Here is a 21,747-nt window from a genome sequence, read left to right on the forward strand (position 1 = left end):
ATGGCAAGATGGATTGCGTGTGCGCGCTCGGTGCTCGGTGGTTTACTGGCCTGCGGCCTGCGGCCTGTCGTGCCAAAACCCGAGGCCCGGCGCGCTGTCGAAGGAAGCCGAAAGACATCCGGTCTCGGTGCGGACAGCCTTTGTATTGGTAATAACCGGAGGAAGTAAATTTAAAACTCATTCATCCGTTGTGGCACATTTCGGTTGTGCCAGCCGGCTCTCGGTTCCTGGCGGCATCTCCGGTTTCCAAGGTTCCCGGGCGCTGGCATTCGGAGTAATTTGCTGCAACCCGACCGGCCAGCCAGCCCCCAGCCTGCCGATGGCCGGAAATGGCGGAGTTTTACGGACGGCCAAAGCCCTGCCAATCTTTCAAATTGCCGTCTTCGGAGTGCTAGCCAGGGTGTCTGCAAAAAAGCGCCGCTTTCCGGTAATAAGCATTTGCTCTCGCCGTCCATCGAACCATCGAGTCAAGACGGCCAGCCATGGTCGGGACAGCCATATCTTGGGGACGGAACAGGCCTCCAGGACCGTCGCGTGCATCGAACGAAGAACGGAGAGCGTGATAAATGCTCTAAAAACGGTGCACGCGCGCCGATGCATGACGGTCGTCACCTACTTCTGCGTTGTCGACACGGTCAGGCAGACATCAACCGAAGCCCAGACACCCAGACGGAACGGAAACGCGCCAGCGTTTGCTGAGATATTTTTTTCACTTCCGGCCTGCAAATAGGAAAAAAGAATGCAGAAATGAAGGAAGGAAGCGTGTTACACCCGTCTGATTGCTGGCTTGCAAATAAGGGAAAGCACGCGACGACGGAACACGATGGAGACGCCTAGTCGGAGGTAGCCAGGTGGGACGAGCACGGTATGCGATTTGCTTACTGTTCCCACTTCGGCCACGTAGAGGAACTCGTTTGCCAGATCATATCTTGGTGGCTGCAACTCGTCTACGTTTTCTGGGCCACAGCAATAGCAGCAGCAACGCCAGACGTTCGCCGCTGTCGGCATACCTTGGGGCTGACCATCGGTGCGTTGCCATGTCCCCGGCTCTACGGCTACCGGTTGGCACGGCGACTGGATCATCGTTAAGCATCGTTCCGTTCGTTTCATTTTTTGTCAGCTTTCATTCCTTTTCGCAGATGTTGGGCTTTGCCATGTTTTCCTTGACCGTGGGCGACATCGGCCACGGACGGGTGGATTTCAACGAGGCGTCGCGTTGGTTTTTCAACTTTTTCTCCGACGGGCCCACACTAGAATGGAGGCTGCAAACAGAAACACACACTCGCAGAGGTTGTTAACTGCCTCATAATGGCCCCCTGTGGCGTTTACGGTGTGCCAGCTTTGCATGATGAGCACAAAAGGCACACCACACACGCGCGGCCCGAGCACGTGTTGCAGGACAGCGCAACGCAAACACCCGCGAGGCACCGGTCGGTCTGCTGCAGGAAGAATCAGCACAACACAGCGGCCGACCAACATCTTCGGGGAGTACGATTTTGCGACCGAATCGGCAGTTTGGCTCGGCACAAATGGGTCAATAGTATTTTCTCGGCAGACAACAAGCAGCGACGCGCTGTGGGTCGTTTTCTTTGCTAGACAAACACGAAACATTGTTAATGGCACTCTTCTGCACGTTTGTTTTGGCGTTTTTGTAGTATTTAATTTGAATTGAAACAATTCTGTATTTATCACAATCAATCTTTCTATTCATTTTTGTGACGATATTTTCTATACTTTATGCTAGAATCATACATCTGTTCAAATCCAGTCCAGCAGACGACCGATTGTGCATTCTCAACGGATGAAACGATCTCGTTCCTTTAACATTGCGCAAGCTCTTGTTTAAATTATTGATTTTGTTGAAGCAGATCCAGTTACTTAAACATTCTGGCTGATGTTGACCCTCTTAAAGAAAAGATATAGTTTCCCAATACTCTTACAGCAGCAAACAAGAAACATTATTACATTTTAACAAACTTTTCAGTCTCGCATTTTGCTGCCACACTTTTCATGCGATTGAGGCGATTACTCGTTTCGCGTAGCACATAGCGCGCTCTGTCTGTGTGGTCACTGATAGTGACCCCAACCTTGCGGGGCATAGCGGTAACTCCTTCGGCGTGTGCCACAAACGCTCCCATGCCCCGTCGCTCGCACGTTTCACACTCGCAACAACAGTTGTGCTCTCCGAAGAAATGCTTTCCGTAGAAACAGGTGATCTCCTCGCCGATCGCTATGTCGCGCAGCACTTGGACGCACGCAGTGTCGCGCCCCGTTGCCACAAACTTGCAATTCGGGTGGCAATCGTGATTAATGTACGCGGCCGGACCGAGCCATAGCTGCGCGCACTTCCGACGGCAGCTGTACATGACGGAGAAATCGTTGCGACCCGGGTGCAGTAACGTTGCTTCCTCGATCTCGGATAGCTTGGCGATGCACCCGACCAGACACTCTATGTGTTCGTTCATCCTCCAGCGCCGGGTGGAGCAGATTTTCGCACCCTTTCGGCCCTCGAGCGAGTAGCGGTTGCAGTGGTCAATCACAAATCCCGAGTTCTGGCTGAATGCACACAAATAGCGATAAACCTGGAAGAAGCAAACAGCAGTTGCAGTTATGTTTAACATAGCACGCGGCCACCGAGTGACCGCTTTGTAAGGACCATTTGAGCATTCATACAAACATTCAGATTAAACTCACGTGAGCCTCCAGCCGCTTTTGGGTCAACTGGTTTCCACTCAGCACGGATGGTGGCACCCAGTTGCCGGCGAGTAGCTTCCGGTAGCACTGGTCGTACTGCTGAGTCCGAATAAACTCCTCAATGATGTTCTTAACCTCATCCCGGTGCGCCGCCTTTAATGGACGGTACTTGAGATCCATTTTGTGCGTCTGGAAGCCGAGCATCGTGTCAACAACAAGCCCGGTGGCCAGATCATCGTTGTCGGAAAGTTCTTTCGGTGTCATGCCCGTGCCAGATAGCACCTGCGTTACGCGCTTGAGGTTTCTGCGCAAAGAGCATCCGCTACTACCACTGGCATCAACGACAAACCCTTCCGACGTATGGCCATTTCTACTGGAAGATGAAATCATCATACTTTTCTCGGTTCCAGTATTGGTTCACTAGGTTTCGATTTTTTCAAGTTCGCTTGATTCACATCCGCTGGCAACTAGAGCCGTAAACAACGCACTAAGCTTGTTTACCAAATGCGATATCCACTGATGAAACGTCAAGTTTGAAACGTCACATTGTTGCTCACTTGAAAAGTAAACAAATGGAATTAATGGAAAGATTACTATGACGTTAAAAATGTTTCAACATGTAAAATTGTTTAAAAGCATTTTGCAATACATTATCGTGTATTGTTTCATTTCTGTGAGCTGTGTTCCCTTTGTTTCTTTCATGTAGGATCAGTCTAACGATTTAACGATCGTCACTTTTCAAATGTATTAACAGTTGCATCAAATGGGCCAAGTCTAAAGGCTCGTCCAAACGTGGCGATTTGCAATGCAATATCGCTTGAAGTGACAGCTCCGGAGACGTTTTAAATGTCACTGCCGCGGGTGGAAATCTGAAGACTCGGCATGCAATTTGTGAACAAATTTCAAAACAGGGTCAGTTTGTCGGTTGACTTGTTGATGTTTTGTTTTGCCCTCTTATTTATATTTTGGACGCTTCGTCAACGTTCGCGAAAGTGTTTAACTGAATTTATAAAAATTTACGAAAGTCTGCTATGTCTTTGGCAACTAAAAAATAAAAAATATAGTGATCGCAATAAAAAGGCGGAGGCATACGATCCCATTTAAAAGCCATTTCCTCGACACTGTAACCTCTTCGCACGTTCTTTTTTCGCTTTTTAACCGAAAAGCACAATGGTAAGGCAAACCAACACAGTGTTGCTTCCATGGCTGATTCCAACATGTCCAACCGACAAACTGACCCTGTTTTGAAATTTGTTCACAAATTGCATGCCGAGTCTTCAGATTTCCACCCGCGGCAGTGACATTTAAAACGTCTCCGGAGCTGTCACTTCAAGCGATATTGCATTGCAAATCGCCACGTTTGGACGAGCCTTAAAATTATGAAATAGACTGTATTTGCTTATCCAAAATACCAAAAATAACAAGCCAAATGTTCGGTAAAGTAAAAAACATACAATGACCTTGAACAAATAATATATAGAATCTAAAATATGTGAAAGTTTGTAGGATACTAGGCAGACCATAAACTTCGACCACTTAAATGTGGAAAACCGTAAGTTCAATTTTCGAATTGTGGGAAGTTGATTAAAATTACGGATGAATCGGTGCCTGCAACACACACAGCATCCCTTTGGAACATCCCAATCGATCCATTCCGGTATTGGGCAAGGTTTTCGCCTAGGAAAGAAGAAAAGGAATCACGCTTCCTTAGTTCCTTGCGGCAGCCCCCAGGCTACAGGGCAGGCTTTCTCTTCCGGCGCTGGGTTTTGTAATGAGTTATGTGACAACGAGATGACACGGCTTACGGTAAAGCTTCCGCTAAAGCCCGCTCACGCTCGCCAGTCCGTATGCATGGTCACCATGGCCAGATGGAGCCATAGGACCAAAGGCGGTTGGAAAACCCATCACACCGCAAACTCTGGCAAAACTTTTGTCTGACTATGCATTGGAAATACCCGGTTTGGTGGCTGGTTCTCTGTGCAGATCAGCCTACGGGCGAATAACAGATGAGTTTTTCCGGTTTTTCAGGATCGGGCGATAACGGGCTTACTGCAAACGAAGGCTTTAAGCTAAAGATATTTTAAAGAGATATTGGAGCTCCGTGCCGGGGGTGTGGCACCGTTTAGTTTCTACAATCATCGACAATTATCAATCAACTTGAGTCAGTGCATAGAATTTTACCCTTAACCCTTAACGCTAGTTTCAGAACAAGGTTTACACGCTTTCAAAGAGAAATAGTAAGCTTCTACGAACGAACTTTGGCTAGACTGATTGAAAAAAGAAGTTTCCGGTTACGATCGTTTAACTTTCAGTTGTTGTTTATACCCTGATTTCATTATCTGGCCCACATCTCACTTCCTCCTTCGGATAGCGTTTTGGCAAACATCTTAATGAATGGACTTCTGGGCTTATTAACTACATTTCACTTCCAGTCCGGGCAAGAATATTCGCCAGGCGGTCCACGACTCCTGAACGATGTTTTAGTTTGTTTGGTGTTGGCGCGCAGAACGCCATCGCCTGGAGCAGCGAGAGAGCAGTGTTGATTAATGAACTGTGCTACCTCCAAGACCCCCTCCGAGGGTCCGCCGAGAGGAAAAAGTTAGTAAGTCAGAACGATACGATCGCTGCCACCCAAGGATTCATAAACTGGGGCCGTCTCCGCTTCACAGGGCCAGTTAAACGATGAAGCTGAAAGCATTTTTGTGTTATAAACGGACCCAGAGCCAGTGCATATTTGGAACTTCTTCGTCGTCCATGGGCTGCCGAGCCCCAGATGACCCCGCGGCGCACGTTAACTTCCAGGTCAGCAGACATCTCTTTTGCTTTCGGACGAGATTGAATAATAAATACTGGAGCCTGTCATCCAGTGGAATGGATTATGCATCTGAGCTTGGTCAGTCTGGACCAACAGACTCAGGGTCAAATGCAGCCAGCCGGAGGAAACACTCCTATTAAATCAATCATTTAACGTCGCTGCGAGGGGAGAAGCTTGTGCCCGAAAAATGGCCCTCGAAATAAAACGAGGTTAAACGGTAGCAAAAAAAATCGTTTGGACAATCGCCACACTTAAGCTATTAGCGGAGCTGTCAGCCGTGGCGAGGCTTCTGTTTCGGGGCAATTTATTATCATTCGTGACCAAGAAAACGCGAACCGCGCACACATCCGGGCAGCTTCCGACAGCGCGTTTCCGAGGGCCGAAGGGCCAAGAAGGAAACAGCAGAAACCTCGGCAAAATGCACATCTTTTATTCGCTCGCTTTCGGATGGAGTCGATTTTCTTTGTCCACGTATTTATTTTGGTTTCTTGCATTTTTAGAGTTTATTTTTGTACATTTTACAGTCCAACCTTTTTGTTTATATCAACCGAGACAATTTAAAGTATAGTCAAGTAAGTTTATACTCTCAAGCTAGGTTAGCAAATTTCTAAGGAAAGGAAATTTTAAAATTTCCTAATCATTTCATACCTTTTGGCGTGTTGGCGAAGACAGAAAGGGGGCACGCATCAGGAAGGACGAACTGCCACTCTTCCATCTGGCACTCTTCAATATTTCTCTAGATGGACCTTTGTGATGAAATTTTATTGAGAATATTTCCAACAACATCTCCACTTTTATTGCGTTATCAATACGGCTGGCTTACAGAGACGATTCACTAAATTGAACTAGCATCATGAAAGGATCCGTCCCCAACGCCGGCGTGCGATTCAACCGTGCTGCTTCACTTGTGATCCGTCTTCTGGAAACCGGAAATGCTCTCTGCAAAGTCCATGTAATCGAGCTTCTCCATCAACTGGCCGTCGGCGTTCAGCTGCGGTCCGCGACTGATGACCGCATCCTCGAGCGCTTCCCGAGCCTCTCCCAGCGTGAAACGATCGCCAAACGTTGTGATGTCGTTAATAAACCTATCCAGAAATGGCGTCCCGAGTCCGGGCGGGAAAAACAATAACTAAAAACATCAAACGAGAATCCACTCCATCCCAAAACCCCCACACACGGGGTTCGCTGACGCTTGCTGGCCGGAGGGGCCGAACCAACACACGCGCGAGTTGGGCGCAGAAAAGGGACAAGCTGAAATATCGCAAATCGTATCCTTTCCCGGCCGGCCAACGAATCGCCGGGAATGCCGAGGGCCGCCGACGGAAAGTTTTTTAATTAAACCCTATCGTGAATTTTTTGGCAAACGCTTTCGTGCCCCCGAGCCCCACCGTCGTCCTGGCTGACCCGGATTCCCTCGGATTGGGGATCTGGTGCCGCCGTTTGCCGTCGGTCGGACGGCAACTTACCGCTCTTTGTCGATGTAGCCGACGTTGGCCTTGTCCCACATCCGGAATGCACTGAGCATAACGTCCTGCGGGGCCAGCCCGTTCGCCCGCTGGAGGATTAGCAGCAGGAACACGTCCAAGTTCAGTGGCTGCACTACCTACGAAAATGTTGGAGAAGAGTCGTCGCTTAGCAGCTGATTGTCGTCCACTTCGTTAGCCGGGCCCACGGTTGTCGGATCGATTTACAGATTTTAATGGCGTTCGTGTAACGGCCAGGCGAACAGAGAGTGGTGTACACGGCGGTGGAAGGTGGCCCCATTTCAGTTTTTCCCCTTTTTACCCGCCTCCTGAAGAGCACTTGAGGAGCTCTTCTGAGTTTGGTACATTTTTTCGGAACTCTGCTTAACATTTAAATGAATTTATTTTGCGCTCGGCACGCCGGTGGTGGCAAGCGAAACAAGTTCGGATGCAGAAGCAACCGCTGCAGGAAGAAACTTCTGCCGGGTTATGCTAATAATGGCAGTAATTCTGGCTCATTTGCTCTGTAACACGGTGGTGGGCTGCCGGAAAAAGTAACCGGCGAACGGAACGGAAACGGCCAGTATCGATGATCACTATCTCGACATTACTCGGTTCCTGGGGGAAAGCGAGAACCGACGAGGTGCCGAACCGACAGCGCCACGTTCCCGTTCCGATGAAGGACAAAGATAATAAAATGTGCTGCATTTTTCGTCTAATTGCTCATTTGAGCTTTGAAAGGGTGTTCAGTGCTCTGGCAAATTTATAGTGAGTAAACAACAAATGGACTTAGGATGTGAATGGAACTCACCGTTTTACTACAGGTCGACCTAAGTATAAAATTAACGAGAACTCTGAGTAACTGCAATGTTTTTTGTCATTCCTCAATAATTTTTATATTTGTAAAATGGGAGATGTAAAATTTTATATACTTTGAGAGTAAGTATTTTTCCTAACTTCACTCATTTCCCCCAACAGAGTTCTCGAAAGGTGGTCAGTGGCGAATACGTACCCCGTCGAACATCTGATCGATGTCGAAGTCGGACTTGTCTACACCGAGCGTCAGGAAGGTGTTCCTCAAGTCCTGTTCGCTGATCACACCGTCCCCGTCGAGGTCGAACAGACAGAACGCTTTCTTCAGCTCGTACACCTTCGGTTGGTTGAGATCCTTAAGAAAATCCATCACCACAACTACCTATGCACACACTCTGGTCCGTTCTGACCCCAGCAGATCGAACCGAAGGCGGTTTTATAGAGTTTCTGGTCGGATATTTGAATCCGGCGCAACCGGCAGGACAAACTAATTGGAACACCTGCACCTGTTGGCCGGTATTTGGGGCATCCCGGCTCCGGCCAAGGAGATGGAGATGTTTGACCAGGCGGGGCCTTATCGAGTCCCTTGCATCGACCAGCGTCGCCCAGCAGCTAATTGGCGGGTTTCTTGGAGACGCTTGGAAAAAGTGGAAGCTGACGCACGGGTTTTAGGCGAAGTATGATTTATTGGATGGATACAGATGAAATGACACGATGACTTAGTGGGTAGTTGGCCGTTGGAACTGTGCCAAAACGATGACCGGCCAGACGGCCTTCACCTTCTCGCGCCCACGTTCGCCTTCCGCTCGGTGGCCTGCTTGACGACGTTGTTCAGCCGCTGGAACTTATCGATGGCCGTGTACAGGAACTCGGCCGCTCGCTTGACACGCTCCGCCGTCACCTGTTCGCCGACCGCCTCCACCAGCTCCTGGACTCCCCCCGTTCCACCGGGCAGTGGCGTCCCGGAGACCCCCGTGAGAAACTTGGCGTTCCGGAAGGACAGCGTACAGAACGGCGTGAAGAAGCACGTGAGCGAGGTTAGGATCGTTCCGAACAGCAGCACCCCGACGGAACCGACTACGACCGAAGCCACGCGGCCAACGAAGGTGACGAGTGATCGCGCGCTGGGCAGCAGTGTCCTCATCGAGCTCAGCAGCGATGGCTGCTCCTTCTCGAGCGGACCCGGGATCAGGAATCCCTCGAAGCCACCGGTGGGGATGACCGCAAAGGCTGTCGCCGGATCGAACGTTGGACCACCGGCCCCGTAAACGGTCGCTGGACTGGGCTGGCCGGTGTACGCGTGGACGTACTGCTGGACCGCATCCTGGGGCAGGAACTTCTGGTACAGCGATGGATCGTAGGCCGGGTTCTCCAGCTGGAACGGCTTCTCCGTGTGGCTGGGCGTCACTTGCTGTTGCGGCTGCTGTTGTTGCTGTTGCGCTGGGTTCGGTACGGCCAGGGCAGCACCGAACAGTAGCAGCAGTACCAAAAGCGGCATTGTGCTCTCGTAACTTGTTGCACTCGGAACGTCCCGTTCCGCACTGCTCAACTTTCAACCGAAAACTGAATCGGGCGCCCAGTGCGGCCACTTGCTCTTATACCATCCACAGGGACCTACGCCGAGGACGAACGTGTGCACGTGTCCTGGAGACCGAAAGGACACATTCCAGGAAGCGAGCGATAAGCCCGAAAACCGAAACATTGTTTTGCAATTAACCCGGACCAACCGAGAGGGCAATCCCTTCGTAAAAAGGCAAGGGACACGGGGTACCCAGGAAGCAGAAGATTTCGTCCGAAAAAGGTGCCAGCATCCATCATCGTGCCGGTGCACGGTCCGAGTGATAATGTTTTTGATGGGCCCTTCGCAACATCCTGACCGATCCGCTTTTTGCTGCATCTCTTCTGGGCGATGCAGAACCATTACGAATACCTTCCGCCGACTGCGCCGAGATAGCGGACGGCCCAGGTCAGACCCGGGATCTCGCCGTCGTCCCGGCTCAGTGGGACGCAAGTCCTTTTTCTCCGTCACGGTCAGGGTCGCTTTGGGACCCGGCACGGTCGACTTCCTCGGCGAAAAGTGTCAAGTGTCTCCTCACGAGAGGTACAATATTGGGCCAGACCCGAGGAAGAACCCGAGGATATAACCCACTCCCGTTGTTACCGGTCCCGCCGTTTCCTTCTTCTTTCTCTCTGCTGACGAATCGGTCTCACTCACCCGGCCCTGGGCCGATCGGAATTCTGGTTACTACCTGCTCCGATGATGGTGTAACGGACGAGTCCCTCTCTCTCTCTCTTCTCTACCTAGACACGGGGCTCACGTGCTTCCTTCACAAAGGACCCCGTGCTAATGTGCAGGAAGTGGATTATCGGTTTCGGTTCCCCGGGTGGACGTGTGTTTTTCTTTCTTCGGTAGGGCCTAAGGTGTTTTGGACGCGAACGTGCGAAGAAACCAATTTCTGTTTTACCTCGTCCTTGGTGTTGCAGGTGGCCCAGGGCTCGTTTCTTTTCCATATTACTCGGGAAGAGAACTGATTCCGCAAGCAGAAAAGTTCTTCGCCACCTGACCAGTACATGCGATGCGGTTTCGGTTCGGTAATGTTTATTGGCGCTTGGTTTGCCTCAGTGGATTACAAGCTCAAAAAATAAGTTACGAAAGCTACAGGTTGCCTACTGCTTCAGCTTGGACCGAAACAGTCCGGCCAGCGTGTTGGCACCGGACTGGTTGATCTCCTCGTAACCGTGCGCCTCCAGTTCATCCTTACACTTCTGCAGCCAGGCCCGGACGCGCGGGTACGGATGCAGATCGAACTGAAACGCCTCGATCTGGGACACGGTCACGGCGAGGGCGATGTCTGCTATCGTGAAGTGGTTCGCCGCCGACCACTGGTACTGCTTGAGCATGGCGTCGAACCACCCGAGAGCCTCGGCCAGCTTCGCCTTTTTCGTTTGGTCCAGTAACGCCCCGAGCTGGATGGTAGGGAACTGGAACAAGGAATGTGTCAGATAAGTAGCCAGACACCGACGATACCGACAGATACTTACATAGTAATCCACAACACGCTGGTAGAGTGTCCCGAGGTCGAAGTGCAGCCGTTGATCGACAATCGCCCGAGATCGGAAGTCCTTCGGGTAGAGACTTTCATCCTTTCCGTAGACCGACACCAGATACGTTAGAATAACTCGGCTGAAAGTGATCATAGGCTCAATTAAAGGCTCAAAGGGTTCCTCTTCATTATGAAAGAAAAGAAGAAAATTCAGTCACAGTCAAGGGTTTCATTACCACCATCAGGAATCGCCATCTTTAGCTTCCCCGCAGAGCGTTTCCTTTGGAGTTTTATTTTTAAAATCGAAACTTGTCACGAGCCGAGTCACGGCTGCCATAAACGGTATGGCACAAGAGGATTATTGATTTCACGCCGGTGGTCAACATTGTGAGCAACTTCAACCGGAGACATTGTACCAAATATGCTTGGGACAAGGGCACTCCAAACAGGAAAGTGTTTAAAAGTCCCTTTAATGTTTGAAATGCCATTTAGTCCTTCTATTTTTTTTTTGATTGATTGTCCGACATTTGCTCGCAACCCCAAACACGAACAGTATCCTTCCGGAAGGGACCCTGAACCGTTCCGAACCGACAGCCACAGGATAAGCAGTATTTGAATGATACCGTTGGAAAGCAAACCACAGACCACAAAACGCCTTTACCGCCGTTTGATGTAATGCGGGGTGGCGCTGAAAATATGCCGTAATTAATCATCATTTTCCACACCCACCCCGGGCGGGCGGCCGGGCGGTTACGACACACCCGTGCGGACCCACGTTGGGCCATTGATTTACTCGCGCCAGTATCATGTTCTCACGCTCGTAATACCATCAACGGTGGATCACGTGCGTCGCCGGGAATAGCGAGCCGGCAACCCGCCGAGCCGGGTCGGACCGGACCGGGCCGGGCGTGCGTTCGTCAAATCCAATAAAAGTCCTACAGCGTTGCCGCTTCCCCGAAATACCGTTTGCTCCGCCAGCAATCGACCAACCGAAAACAAGCTCACGCACCTCACCTGCGACGGCGAAAATCGATAGCGACAGGGACAGCGGACTCACCTTTCCCACAGCACCAGGCCGTGATCGTCCAGCGTCGGGATGCAGTGCTGCGGGTTGAGTTCCACGAAGTCGGGCTTCAGCTGCTCGCCCTCCAGCACGTTCAGGACCTTCAGCTCCAGCTCGACCCCGATCATCTTCGCCAGCAGCAGCACCGACCGGCAGGGTGGCGACGGTGGCAGATAGTACAGCACCGTGGTCATCGTCTGGCCGCGCCTGAAAAATCCAAAACCAGACACGATCTAATTACACCGATCTTCTGGTCATGGCCCCGTGGCAGTCCGAAGCCCTCCGGCATGGTTGGAAATGGCAGCCGAATCAAGCGTCGTCGGAGGCCAAATTAATGACCCAAGCAACAGCCGTACGCCCCACGTCTGAGAGTGGCACGCGCTGCTAATCGTCCAATTTACATTTCCCACTACCATTTCCGGCCCGGGGCGGACCACAGGACACGCACAGCCCGCCCGACGCTTACTTGGCAAACTTGGACTGGATCACGGCAACACTTTCGATGCAGTTACCCAGCTTGAACCGGTCAGCTGGGGTTCCTCCTTTGTGGTGAGTCCACCCTGCGGGGAGGACCTGCACCGGAGAAGCACTACGTCAGAAGGCACACACTGGCGGTCGAAAGGATGCGTTCACTTAAACACGGGTTCCGCATTCAAAATGGCCGGTCCACAATTGGGCTGCTCCCGACGGGCTCCGGACGATGTCACCTCCGGGGCAGACTGGGCCGAAGCCGAACAAATACAAACTCGCGGACTGGGGCTTTTCAATCGCGGCCGTCCCCAAGACCGAGCCCACCACAACTTGCGCTAATCGTGAGGAACGTTCCGAGCGAGCACTCGAACGGCACGCACTTTGGCTTTGGCTGCCGTTTGGAGCCCGGACCAGCGAATCCTGCGGCCGTCAAATTATTCTTGGCTCGACCTTCGCCTGCACAAACGCGATAACAACGCTAGCGGCCAACGGATGGGGCTCGACTAATGTCGATTACGGTGGCCAACAGCTAGTGTGTGGCGCATCCAGCGGTGTGTATGTGCGAGTGGTTGTGTGTCTGGTCAGGTGCACGTGGTGCAGTTCCGTCCACACCCCTTCCCTCCAGCTCCCCGTGACATGGGGCCATCAAATCAGATCAATTGACGGGAAGGTGGACTCGACAGGGACACGCGACAGGGAACCCGCGCGGGCGGTGGGTAACGAGGGCACAGCGCTCTGTTTGTGGGCCAGTCGTTACTATGGAATGGTGTTTTGTTATGGTACGCCAAGGTCTCCACGGTTGCCACGGTTCGCGTCCGGCGCAGGTCGACGCGGTTACGTAGTGCTTCGTCACGGCTGCATTCCTGGCCCTGTCCAGGCTTTTGCCGGTGAATGAAACTGGCCACCAACACACATGGCCACTCGAGATTCTTCGGCTGCTCACATTGTAACGCGCCAGAAGCCACGTAGGTCCGCGCCGGTCAGACTTCTTATTTAAACATTGTTTGGCGCTGCTCGGAAAGAAACAAATTGATCAATACGGAGTCGATAGTCGGTTGTTGACTGTTTAACGAAGCAAAAGGTCAACAAACACTCTCCTCAGCATGACGATTTATGACGATCGCTGGTGGGGCGACAAACTAAAGCAGCGGGCCAGAAACCTACACCGGAAGTCCGGCTCCGCTTTGTTGGGTGCATAACGGGGTAATTATATGGCAACGGCGGAATGGCCGTTTTGTTTGCGGAAATTGGCCCGCATCAGCGGAACCTTGATGGAGCGTGACCGAGCTCACCAGACGTATAGGGTTTTTGGGTTTGAGTTTGCATGTGGTTCGATCAAATTCAACCTTGTTTGTTTGTGTATTAAACAAACAAGGTTGAATTTAAGTTTAAGAATAATAAACTATTGTAATGATGATTTATCGTTGCACGAATTCGTTATTCAAAATCGCACTAACATTTGATGCAGCCTTTTGCGTGCAACTTGTACGCAAGTTGCATGCTAGATTGCGTACATCGTTGTTGTTGCTAATATTTAAATATTTAAACACTTTCATCCGTTATGGTAAAAACTTTCTTTCTCTTTCCAAAATCACATCACAGATTCAAAAAAAAAACGATTCCGGGGTTTCGGAGTCTGTGGATGCGGATTCCTCTAGCACGCGGTCCGTAATATTGATGTAATCTTTTGCTCTCAAATGAATCCCCAGAATGTTTCATGATTAAGTCAGGTGAGCCTAATCCGTTACTATTAGAAAGGAATTAAGTAAATTATGATATCTTTCAACAACTGTAATATTGTACTCCATAACAAATGACAAACTCATTATTTGGAAGCTACTCGAACGAAACTTGTGGACCTGTTTGGACCCCAGTGTTCGTTGAGTCATTGACCTGTGCGTGTTTGGGACATGGTAGCCATGTTTTTCGGGGATATTTCAACCTCTTCACGCTCCGTGAGCCGCACCGCCGTTGGTTGGCCTTTCGTCAATCCCCAAAGGATGTTCTACAAAAGCAGGTGACTCAACGCAAAGCTACCGCGATAGCGATCGATGGGTCCTTCCTAACCAGCACTGTAATTACACGGATTTTCAGCATGTAAACAGTTGCTCGAGCTAAATGTAATATCAATCCCATCCCAAAAGCCTAACGTTTGCGGTAAATTGCTTCCATAGCGGAGTTCAGTTTAACACGCGTAATTATTGAACCGTTTAGTCGGTCGTGCTCCAGTTCACATTACGCTCAGCAACGGTGCGTGCGCGAGGTCACCCTCAGGTCAATCGGTCATCGCGGGTCATTGGAGGAGATCGATTTTTGTGGGTCCCAGTTCTGTGTGTGTAGAGCTTCCCTCACCAATAGGTGTGTGCGTTGGTAGTGCAAGTGAAATTGGTCCCGGCAAGGACGTTTCCAATGGCGGCCGAACACCACCACAATTCCTGTGAGCAGAATATGGACCTGAACCGAAATCGCATTGACATCGTGGCGCCCACCTAACTCGCGCGAGCTAAAAGCAGCCGGCGATGACTTTCAGTTTTTCGAAGTCACAAGTGTTTAGAGCATCGCGGATTCGTGCCACGGGAGCGAGAGCGAGAGAGGCGCTGAAAGATGACGAACGGGTTGCGTGGAGATAAAATCGTTGGCGTGTCTTGTCTTCTGGATGGTTCGCGGTTCCGCACACCAACACAGCGAAGGCGCGGCACTACTTTCGCACAAACGACAAGGTGTCCAATCTTAGGTTTTTGCTTCGCACAGCTCTCAAAACGATCCCCAACGAATTGTTTTCTTTGCCGCGATATTTGCCGGGAATCAACATTCGGCCGGCGCAATAAAAACGTATCCCACACACAGCGAGAAACGGCAGCTTGTCGCGCTCACGGACACCGCTAAACGATCGCACGATCTCGCACACACCGGAACGCCGCCAACCGGCGCACTATGGGGAATTTGTATGGGACAGGCGGACTTAATTGTTTTTAAGACGAATCTATCAGTTTTTCAAACTTTTTTGTTTGCTTTAGGTGTAGTTTGATCATATTCAAGATTTTAACTGTAAAACACGCGTTCCGGAATACAAAATAAGCTATTTTTCGATATATTACGAAATTTAAACGCCTAAAGCTATGCAATCCGCATAGCACCTACTGCGGTAGAAATCATAGCAAAATTTTCTAATCCACATTTAATCTCCAAATATCCAAATTTTGATTAAAATAGTATCACTTAATTGTCTGAACATACAAAGCATCATCAATTAGTTGATTTCTTCATCCCAACTCATATCGATACTGTCTACTTGATCCGATACATGCTCAATCGAGATATCCTCGTAAATGTTTTCCTCTGCAATAAAAAAAGACTTAACTATATCAGGAAAACTAGGCTTTTTGGTTTTGGACTGTCTATAACCTAGGGAAAGTGAACTTAGTTTAATCTTGATCACAACCATGTTAACTATCCCGTAAAAGAATTGGAACTACTTTTGAGAAAAAGAAATCGTTGTATATATACGAAATCGTTCACTATACCGACTACCTTGAATTGCATATACCCTAAGGGAAATACATGTCAAATTACCCATATTTTAACGTAGTCAATAAAAGTTGGCTAAAAAGAGCATTTTTCATCACTTTTTTGACTTTGACGCATCATTTCTCGGAATCTACGCAACTTGGAAGGCTAAAAATTCGGATTGGTCTTAGTTAACTTATCTATTTTAAGAAAATATTACTGAAATCTGAAACTTTGAAATCGATTTATGACCGCCTTTTCCCCATAGTGCGGCGTGGCGTATATTTCGCGCATTTCGCTGCCGGCGCTCAGTTTCGTTGAAATCCTCGCTGGTTGAAGATCGCAGCAGCAGCCCGTCGACTGTCCGCAATCTAGTGTTTGTGCCTTTCAATCTCTGCCCGTTCTTTTTGTGGTGAGTGGAACTGTGGCGTTTTGCACCCGGACCTCGGCCGTGAATTGCGTGACAACTAATCCCACGTGGCGTTTTTCGTTTCGTGCACAGATCTAACGTCCGAAGCGCGATGGATTTCTACTACTTGCCCGGATCCGCGCCGTGCCGCGCCGTCCAGATGACGGCCGCCGCCGTCGGTGTGGAGCTGAACCTGAAGCTCACCAATCTGATGGCCGGCGAGCACATGAAGCCGGAGTTCCTGAAGGTAAGTCTCCCCGTGTTCCGTTTTTTTTGTGTGCTCGTTTTTTGTGTCGCTTGCTCCGTGTTCCGTGTGCCATTCGTTGCCATTGCCATCCAAATTCGCCTCACCCCGTCCTCCTCTCGATCGCTTCCATCTCACAAAAGGGGGGGATTAGGAATCATTAGAGGGAGGAAATCAAATGAAGGAGGTGAAGAATGGCGTCTCAAACCGCGTCGCGTCATTGTGTGTGGTGGGGAAGCCATTGCATGTGAGAAGGGAGACGCCGCTTGGGGACGCTCCAGCCGGCGGCCATCTTGTGATCCGCGAAAATTTCGGCACACCGCTCATCGGGTTTCTGCTCATGGTGCTCCCGCATGCCGTTTCCGGTCATTTGTACTTTGTCCCCCCCTCCGATTTCAGTGATCGTGTCGTGATCATAATTTGCGTTGCATTTGCCCGCTTGACGCTCTCTAATTGAACGGATTGACGCGCGAATGGCGCTGGCTGCGGGTGCTTCGCTTCTTCGCTTCTCCTCCGCCTAGCTTAATCCGCAGCACACCATACCGACGCTGGTCGACGAAACCGGATTCGCGCTGTGGGAATCGCGAGCCATTCAGATCTATCTGGTGGAGAAGTACGGCCGGGCAGCAGCAAACGCTTCCGTGGCCGAGCGGCTCTATCCGCGGGATCTGCAGCGTCGGGCCGTCATTCACCAGCGCCTATTTTTCGATGTCTCCGTACTGTACCAACGGTTCGCCGAGTACTACTATCCGCAGATTTTTGGCCAAAAGCTGCCGGCCGATGCGGACAAGCTGCGGGCGATGGAGGAGACGCTCGCGTTTTTGGACGCCTTCCTCGACGGGCAACGGTACGTGGCGGGCGGGGACCACTACACCATTGCTGATCTGAGCATCTTGGCCACGATGGCTACCTTCGAGGTCGCAGGATACGATTTGCGCAAGTATGGCAACGTGCACCGTTGGTACGGGCACCTGCAAAGCATCGCACCGGCGGCTGATAAGAATACGGAGGGGGCCAAAATCTTTGGCCGTTACTTTACCGACAAATAATTGACACCGAAACTCTTAGACGGGGAATTGATGGAAGCTTCCGTCCACCATCTGTGTGTTATCGCTAAACGTTTCGAAACGAAATATACACGGCTTCTTGTGTGCTTATCTTGTGCCGCTTCTTGTTCGCTCTGTCCCGCTGTTCCCCCTGACTCGTCCTTTGCTCATCCATTCTGCTTCAAAATTCAAATTTCTGTCAATGATTAACACCATTTGTTCGGCTGTTTATGTTTCTCCCGTGTTTTTGCTCTCACTGATCGGTCGCTGGGACGATCGTGTCTACTATCCACTCGTGCTGCAAAACCGGGGGGCTGTAGGTGAACCCACAGCATTGCATTCCGACGCTCGTCGATAACGGATTCGCGCTGTGGGAGTCGCGTGCGATCTCCACCTATCTGGCGGAGAAGTACGGCAAGACCGACGCGCTCTACCCGAAGGACCCGCAGAAGCGCGCCGTCGTCAACCAGCGGCTGTTCTTCGACATGGGCACGCTGTACCAGCGCTTTGCCGACTACTACTACCCGCAGGTCTTTGCCAAGCAGCCGGCCAATCCGGAGAACGAGAAGAAAATGCAGGACGCGGTCGACTTCCTGAACATCTTCCTCGAGGGGCAAAAGTACGTGGCCGGCGGTGACCACTACACCATTGCCGATCTGAGCATCCTGGCCACCGTCTCGACCTACGATGTGGCCGGCTTCGATCTGGCCAAGTACCCGCACGTCAAGTCGTGGTACGATAACATCCGCAAGGAAGCACCCGGGGTCGACATCAACGAGGCCGGGCTCGCCGAGTTCAAGAAGTACTTTGACAAGTGAACCGAAAACCGTAACCATCCCTCGGTGCGACTCGGGGACACTACGCATCAACGGCCTGGAGCCGCGACTGTCTTCTTTTTTTAGTTTGCATTTGTGTGTGGCAATGTATTAAATAAAAGCCTCTCCTTTTGTTTCGTTTTAACACATTCTTGAACCCGTTTTTACTGTTACGGACGACCACCGGGCGCCCACGACGGAGGACGGAGGTTTTTGCATGGATTTTTGCCCGTTTGCCCAAATTAATGTTAACGAGACGAGATGGTAACACGTTTGCCGTGAAATTCTATAGCTCAATCCGCAGCACTGCGTTCCGACGCTGGTGGACGGCGGGTTTGCGCTGTGGGAATCGCGTGCCATCATGTGCTATCTGGTGGAGCGCTATGGCCAGCGATCGACCCATGGCGGTCTGTACCCGCGGGACGATCCGCAGCGCTGTGCGGTCGTGAATCAGCGGCTCTTCTTCGACATGGGAACGCTCTATCAGCGCTTCGGCGATTATTACTATCCGCAAATCTTCGAAGGTGCGCCCGCCGTCGAAGCTGACTACAAGAAGATTGCGGAAGCTCTCGGCTTTCTGGAGGCTTTCCTCGACGGTGGCGCACAGTTCGTGGCCGGGGGTGATTGCCTGACGCTGGCCGATATCAGCATCTACGCTACGCTGACCACCTTCGAGGTGGCCGGGTACGACTTTGGGGACTATTCGAACGTTTCGCGGTGGTACAAACGCATGGCCGAGGCCATCCCGGGCGCGGAAACGAACCGTAGCTGGGCGGAAGCGGCGCGTCCTTTCTTCGACAAAGTAAAGCACTGATGGTGTTGGCACACTGGGAATGGCACTAGTTGCACGGACAAATAAAAGGCACACTTCCAACAGAAGTGTATTGATCGATTGGCCGCGGAATGGGTTTTGTGTGTTTACAGATGAATCCCCAGCACTGCATTCCGACGATCGTCGACAAAGACTTCTCGCTGTGGGAGTCGCGCGCCATACAGATCTATCTGGTGGAGAAGTACGGTAAGGACGACAAGCTGTACCCGAAGGACCCGCAGAAGCGCGCCGTCATCAACCAGCGGCTGTACTTCGACATGGGCACGCTGTACCAGCGCTTCGGAGACTACTGGTACCCGCAGATCTTCGCCAAGCAGCCGGCCAACGCGGAGGCGTTGAAAAAGATGGACGAAGCCGTCGGCTTCCTGAACTCCTTCCTCGAGGGCCACGAGTACGCGGCCGGCAACGATCTGACGATCGCCGACCTGAGCCTGGTGGCGTCGATCGCCACCTACGAAGTGGCCGGGTTCGACTTTGATCCCTATCCGAACGTGAAGGCCTGGCTGGCCCGCTGCAAAGCCAACGCACCCGGATACGCCATGAACCAGGCGGGGGCCAACGAGTTTAAGGCTAAGTTTTTGTCGTAAATTATGTTTCGCACCCACGAAGGGCTTGCGAAAGGCGTACGATAAAATAGAAATACATCTCGCCAGCCCGGCCTACGACACACTGCACAAATCCGATTTTTCTTCCTTCCACTTTATGTCGTGGCCGCGGTATGTTGCGGTGTAGAAATTGTCGACGGAATGAAGTCGTCTGTGGAATGCAGTCCGCGGCGGAAATGTCTGTGCTGGCGCGGGCCAGCGCAATAACGACACGACCACGCGGTACAAGTAATTGTAGCTGTGTTAACTGGAGCCCGATTCCGGTTTGCTCTCGTTTTCTTTCCCTTCACCGTCGTGTCGTTTTTTCTTGTCTTACGCCTCCCACTTGTAACGGTCGCGTGGGGAAACCTTCGAGAGTATGAATCATTTAGGTTGATTACGCGCAGTGACCGAGACCGCGTTGTTCGGCTTTGGGGTTAGTGCAATAGACAGATACTGTTGTTGTGTTATTCGATGATGATCTTTGGTTTCGCTCTGCCACGTTTTCGACTCTTTTTCAATTTGTTGTTTATCTTTGAACTGACTGATTTGTTGAGGGTCTTTATTTGTAACGGTATTTTTATCACTCAAGTTTGAGACTTTTTGGGAAAACCTTTCGTTACTCAAGTAATCGAAAATTAGGCAGAAAATTTGAAACAAACACAACAAACCAAAAAATACTATTAAAGAAAAAGGACTTAATACTTTCTGAGGCGTCGCGATATTTATCTAATCATCTACCCTAACTGGTCGGTTCAACCATTTGCATCAAAAAAAGCACCAGCTTCATTCGTGTACAAAAAGCGGTCCGCTTTTGGATTGAGTTTTTTTGCCAGTGTTATCATTTGTTGATTTTACGAGCCGTATATAAGCTCGACCACGGGGCTGCACCCGGTGCAGTACCAAAAAAGGTGGTTCATTAAGCAGTATGGATCAACTGAAACCAATGCCAGATCTGTACTATCTTCCCGGCTCGTCACCCTGCCGGGCAGTGCAAATGGTGGCCGCGGCGTTGGATGTTCCGTTAAATTTAAAGTACCTCAACCTGATGGCCGGCGAGCATCGGAAACCCGAGTACTTGAAACTGAACCCACAGGGATCGATCCCCACGCTGGTGGACGGAGAAACGGTGCTGCATGAATCGAGGGCCATTCTAATGTACCTGTGCGATCGATACTCCCGCGAGGACGGTTGGTACCCGCGAGATGTCCTGCGACGTGCCTCCGTCAACCAGCGACTGTTCTTCGACGCGTGTGTCCTGTATCCGCGGTTTACCGAGTTCTTCCATCCGCAAGTGTTTGGCAACGCGACGCCCGATCCGAAGAAGCGGGAAGCGTTTGAACGTTCGTTGGGATTTTTGAACACCTTTTTAAGTGAGAACACTGAGTGCTTCGTGGCTGGACCGCGGATGACCATCGCCGATATCAGCATCTTCGCAACATTGACCACGGCCAGTGAGTTGAGTTTCGATCTTCGAGGGTTTACGAACGTCGAGCGCTGGTACTCGACAATGATGACACACTGCCCGGGCGCTGAGGCGAACGTGGCCGGAGCGAAAGAGTTCCGTACGTACAAGTGAGGCGAAGACTTCGGGCCAAGCACAGCGATAAATACAATACTTTTTCGATTGTTCTAAAAGGGATAAAAATCAAGCTTTATTTACACAGTCTTCGATGACGAATCCAACCGGACCGGGGGACTCAACGGGTGCTATTGCCTATCTTAAGAACTAATCAACAATCGTCTCGTCAGCGGCCGCCTTACGCTACACTTCCGGTTCGCCCTTATGTCTAAACTGTACAGCGGTGTAGTAGGTCCTCCCGGGAGGGTTCCCCGATTGTCATAGGCTCGTATTGGAGGTCAGCGAATCTTTCAGCGAGTCCTCGTAGCTGTCACTGTCACGGCGGCAGCAAACGAACAAACAATCGGATAAGCGCCTATATGCTG

At 50.9% G+C, this 21,747-nt stretch overlaps 6 protein-coding genes across 7 annotated transcripts; 3 read left to right on the forward strand and 3 right to left on the reverse strand.

Moving 5' to 3' along the window:
- Positions 1-2,230: 2,230 nt before the first annotated feature.
- On the reverse strand, positions 2,231-9,283 carry LOC131207121 (uncharacterized). The gene is made up of 2 exons (XM_058199730.1): positions 8,575-9,283; positions 2,231-2,358 (listed from the first exon to the last, which is right to left on the reverse strand). The coding sequence occupies exons 1-2, from the start codon at positions 9,281-9,283 to the stop codon at positions 2,231-2,233; spliced, it is 837 nt and encodes a 278-aa protein (XP_058055713.1).
- On the reverse strand, positions 6,411-8,155 carry LOC131210627 (myosin regulatory light chain sqh). The gene is made up of 3 exons (XM_058203902.1): positions 7,985-8,155; positions 6,976-7,112; positions 6,411-6,594 (listed from the first exon to the last, which is right to left on the reverse strand). Exons 1-3 carry the CDS (start codon positions 8,153-8,155, stop codon positions 6,411-6,413), a joined length of 492 nt encoding a protein of 163 aa, XP_058059885.1.
- A 1,159-nt stretch (positions 9,284-10,442) lies between the features above and the next one.
- On the reverse strand, positions 10,443-12,841 carry LOC131209651 (glutathione S-transferase D7). The gene is made up of 4 exons (XM_058202763.1): positions 12,359-12,841; positions 11,887-12,099; positions 10,828-10,969; positions 10,443-10,767 (listed from the first exon to the last, which is right to left on the reverse strand). The coding sequence occupies exons 2-4, from the start codon at positions 12,084-12,086 to the stop codon at positions 10,453-10,455; spliced, it is 657 nt and encodes a 218-aa protein (XP_058058746.1). The 5' UTR covers positions 12,087-12,099; positions 12,359-12,841; the 3' UTR covers positions 10,443-10,452.
- A 3,345-nt stretch (positions 12,842-16,186) lies between these two features.
- LOC131211727 (glutathione S-transferase 1) lies at positions 16,187-19,883 on the forward strand. Of its 2 annotated transcripts, none has more exons than XM_058205314.1 (3): positions 16,187-16,282; positions 16,373-16,526; positions 19,309-19,883. In XM_058205314.1, the coding sequence occupies exons 2-3, from the start codon at positions 16,392-16,394 to the stop codon at positions 19,801-19,803; spliced, it is 630 nt and encodes a 209-aa protein (XP_058061297.1). In that variant the 5' UTR covers positions 16,187-16,282; positions 16,373-16,391; the 3' UTR covers positions 19,804-19,883. The 2 variants fall into 2 exon arrangements, with proteins under 2 accessions (XP_058061297.1, XP_058061296.1); XM_058205313.1 differs by lacking the exon at positions 19,309-19,883 and adding an exon at positions 17,890-18,523.
- On the forward strand, positions 18,602-19,198 carry LOC131211348 (glutathione S-transferase 1-like). Its single transcript, XM_058204779.1, has 2 exons — positions 18,602-18,631; positions 18,677-19,198. Exons 1-2 carry the CDS (start codon positions 18,602-18,604, stop codon positions 19,196-19,198), a joined length of 552 nt encoding a protein of 183 aa, XP_058060762.1.
- An 863-nt stretch (positions 19,884-20,746) lies between the features above and the next one.
- Positions 20,747-21,379, forward strand: LOC131211344 (glutathione S-transferase 2-like). Its single transcript, XM_058204772.1, has one exon. The coding sequence runs from the start codon at positions 20,747-20,749 to the stop codon at positions 21,377-21,379; it is 633 nt and encodes a 210-aa protein (XP_058060755.1).
- Positions 21,380-21,747: the final 368 nt, after the last annotated feature.

The sequence above is a fragment of the Anopheles bellator genome, chromosome 2, assembly GCF_943735745.2.
Source record: "Anopheles bellator chromosome 2, idAnoBellAS_SP24_06.2, whole genome shotgun sequence".
NCBI classification, from domain to species: Eukaryota; Metazoa; Arthropoda; class Insecta; order Diptera; family Culicidae; genus Anopheles; species Anopheles bellator.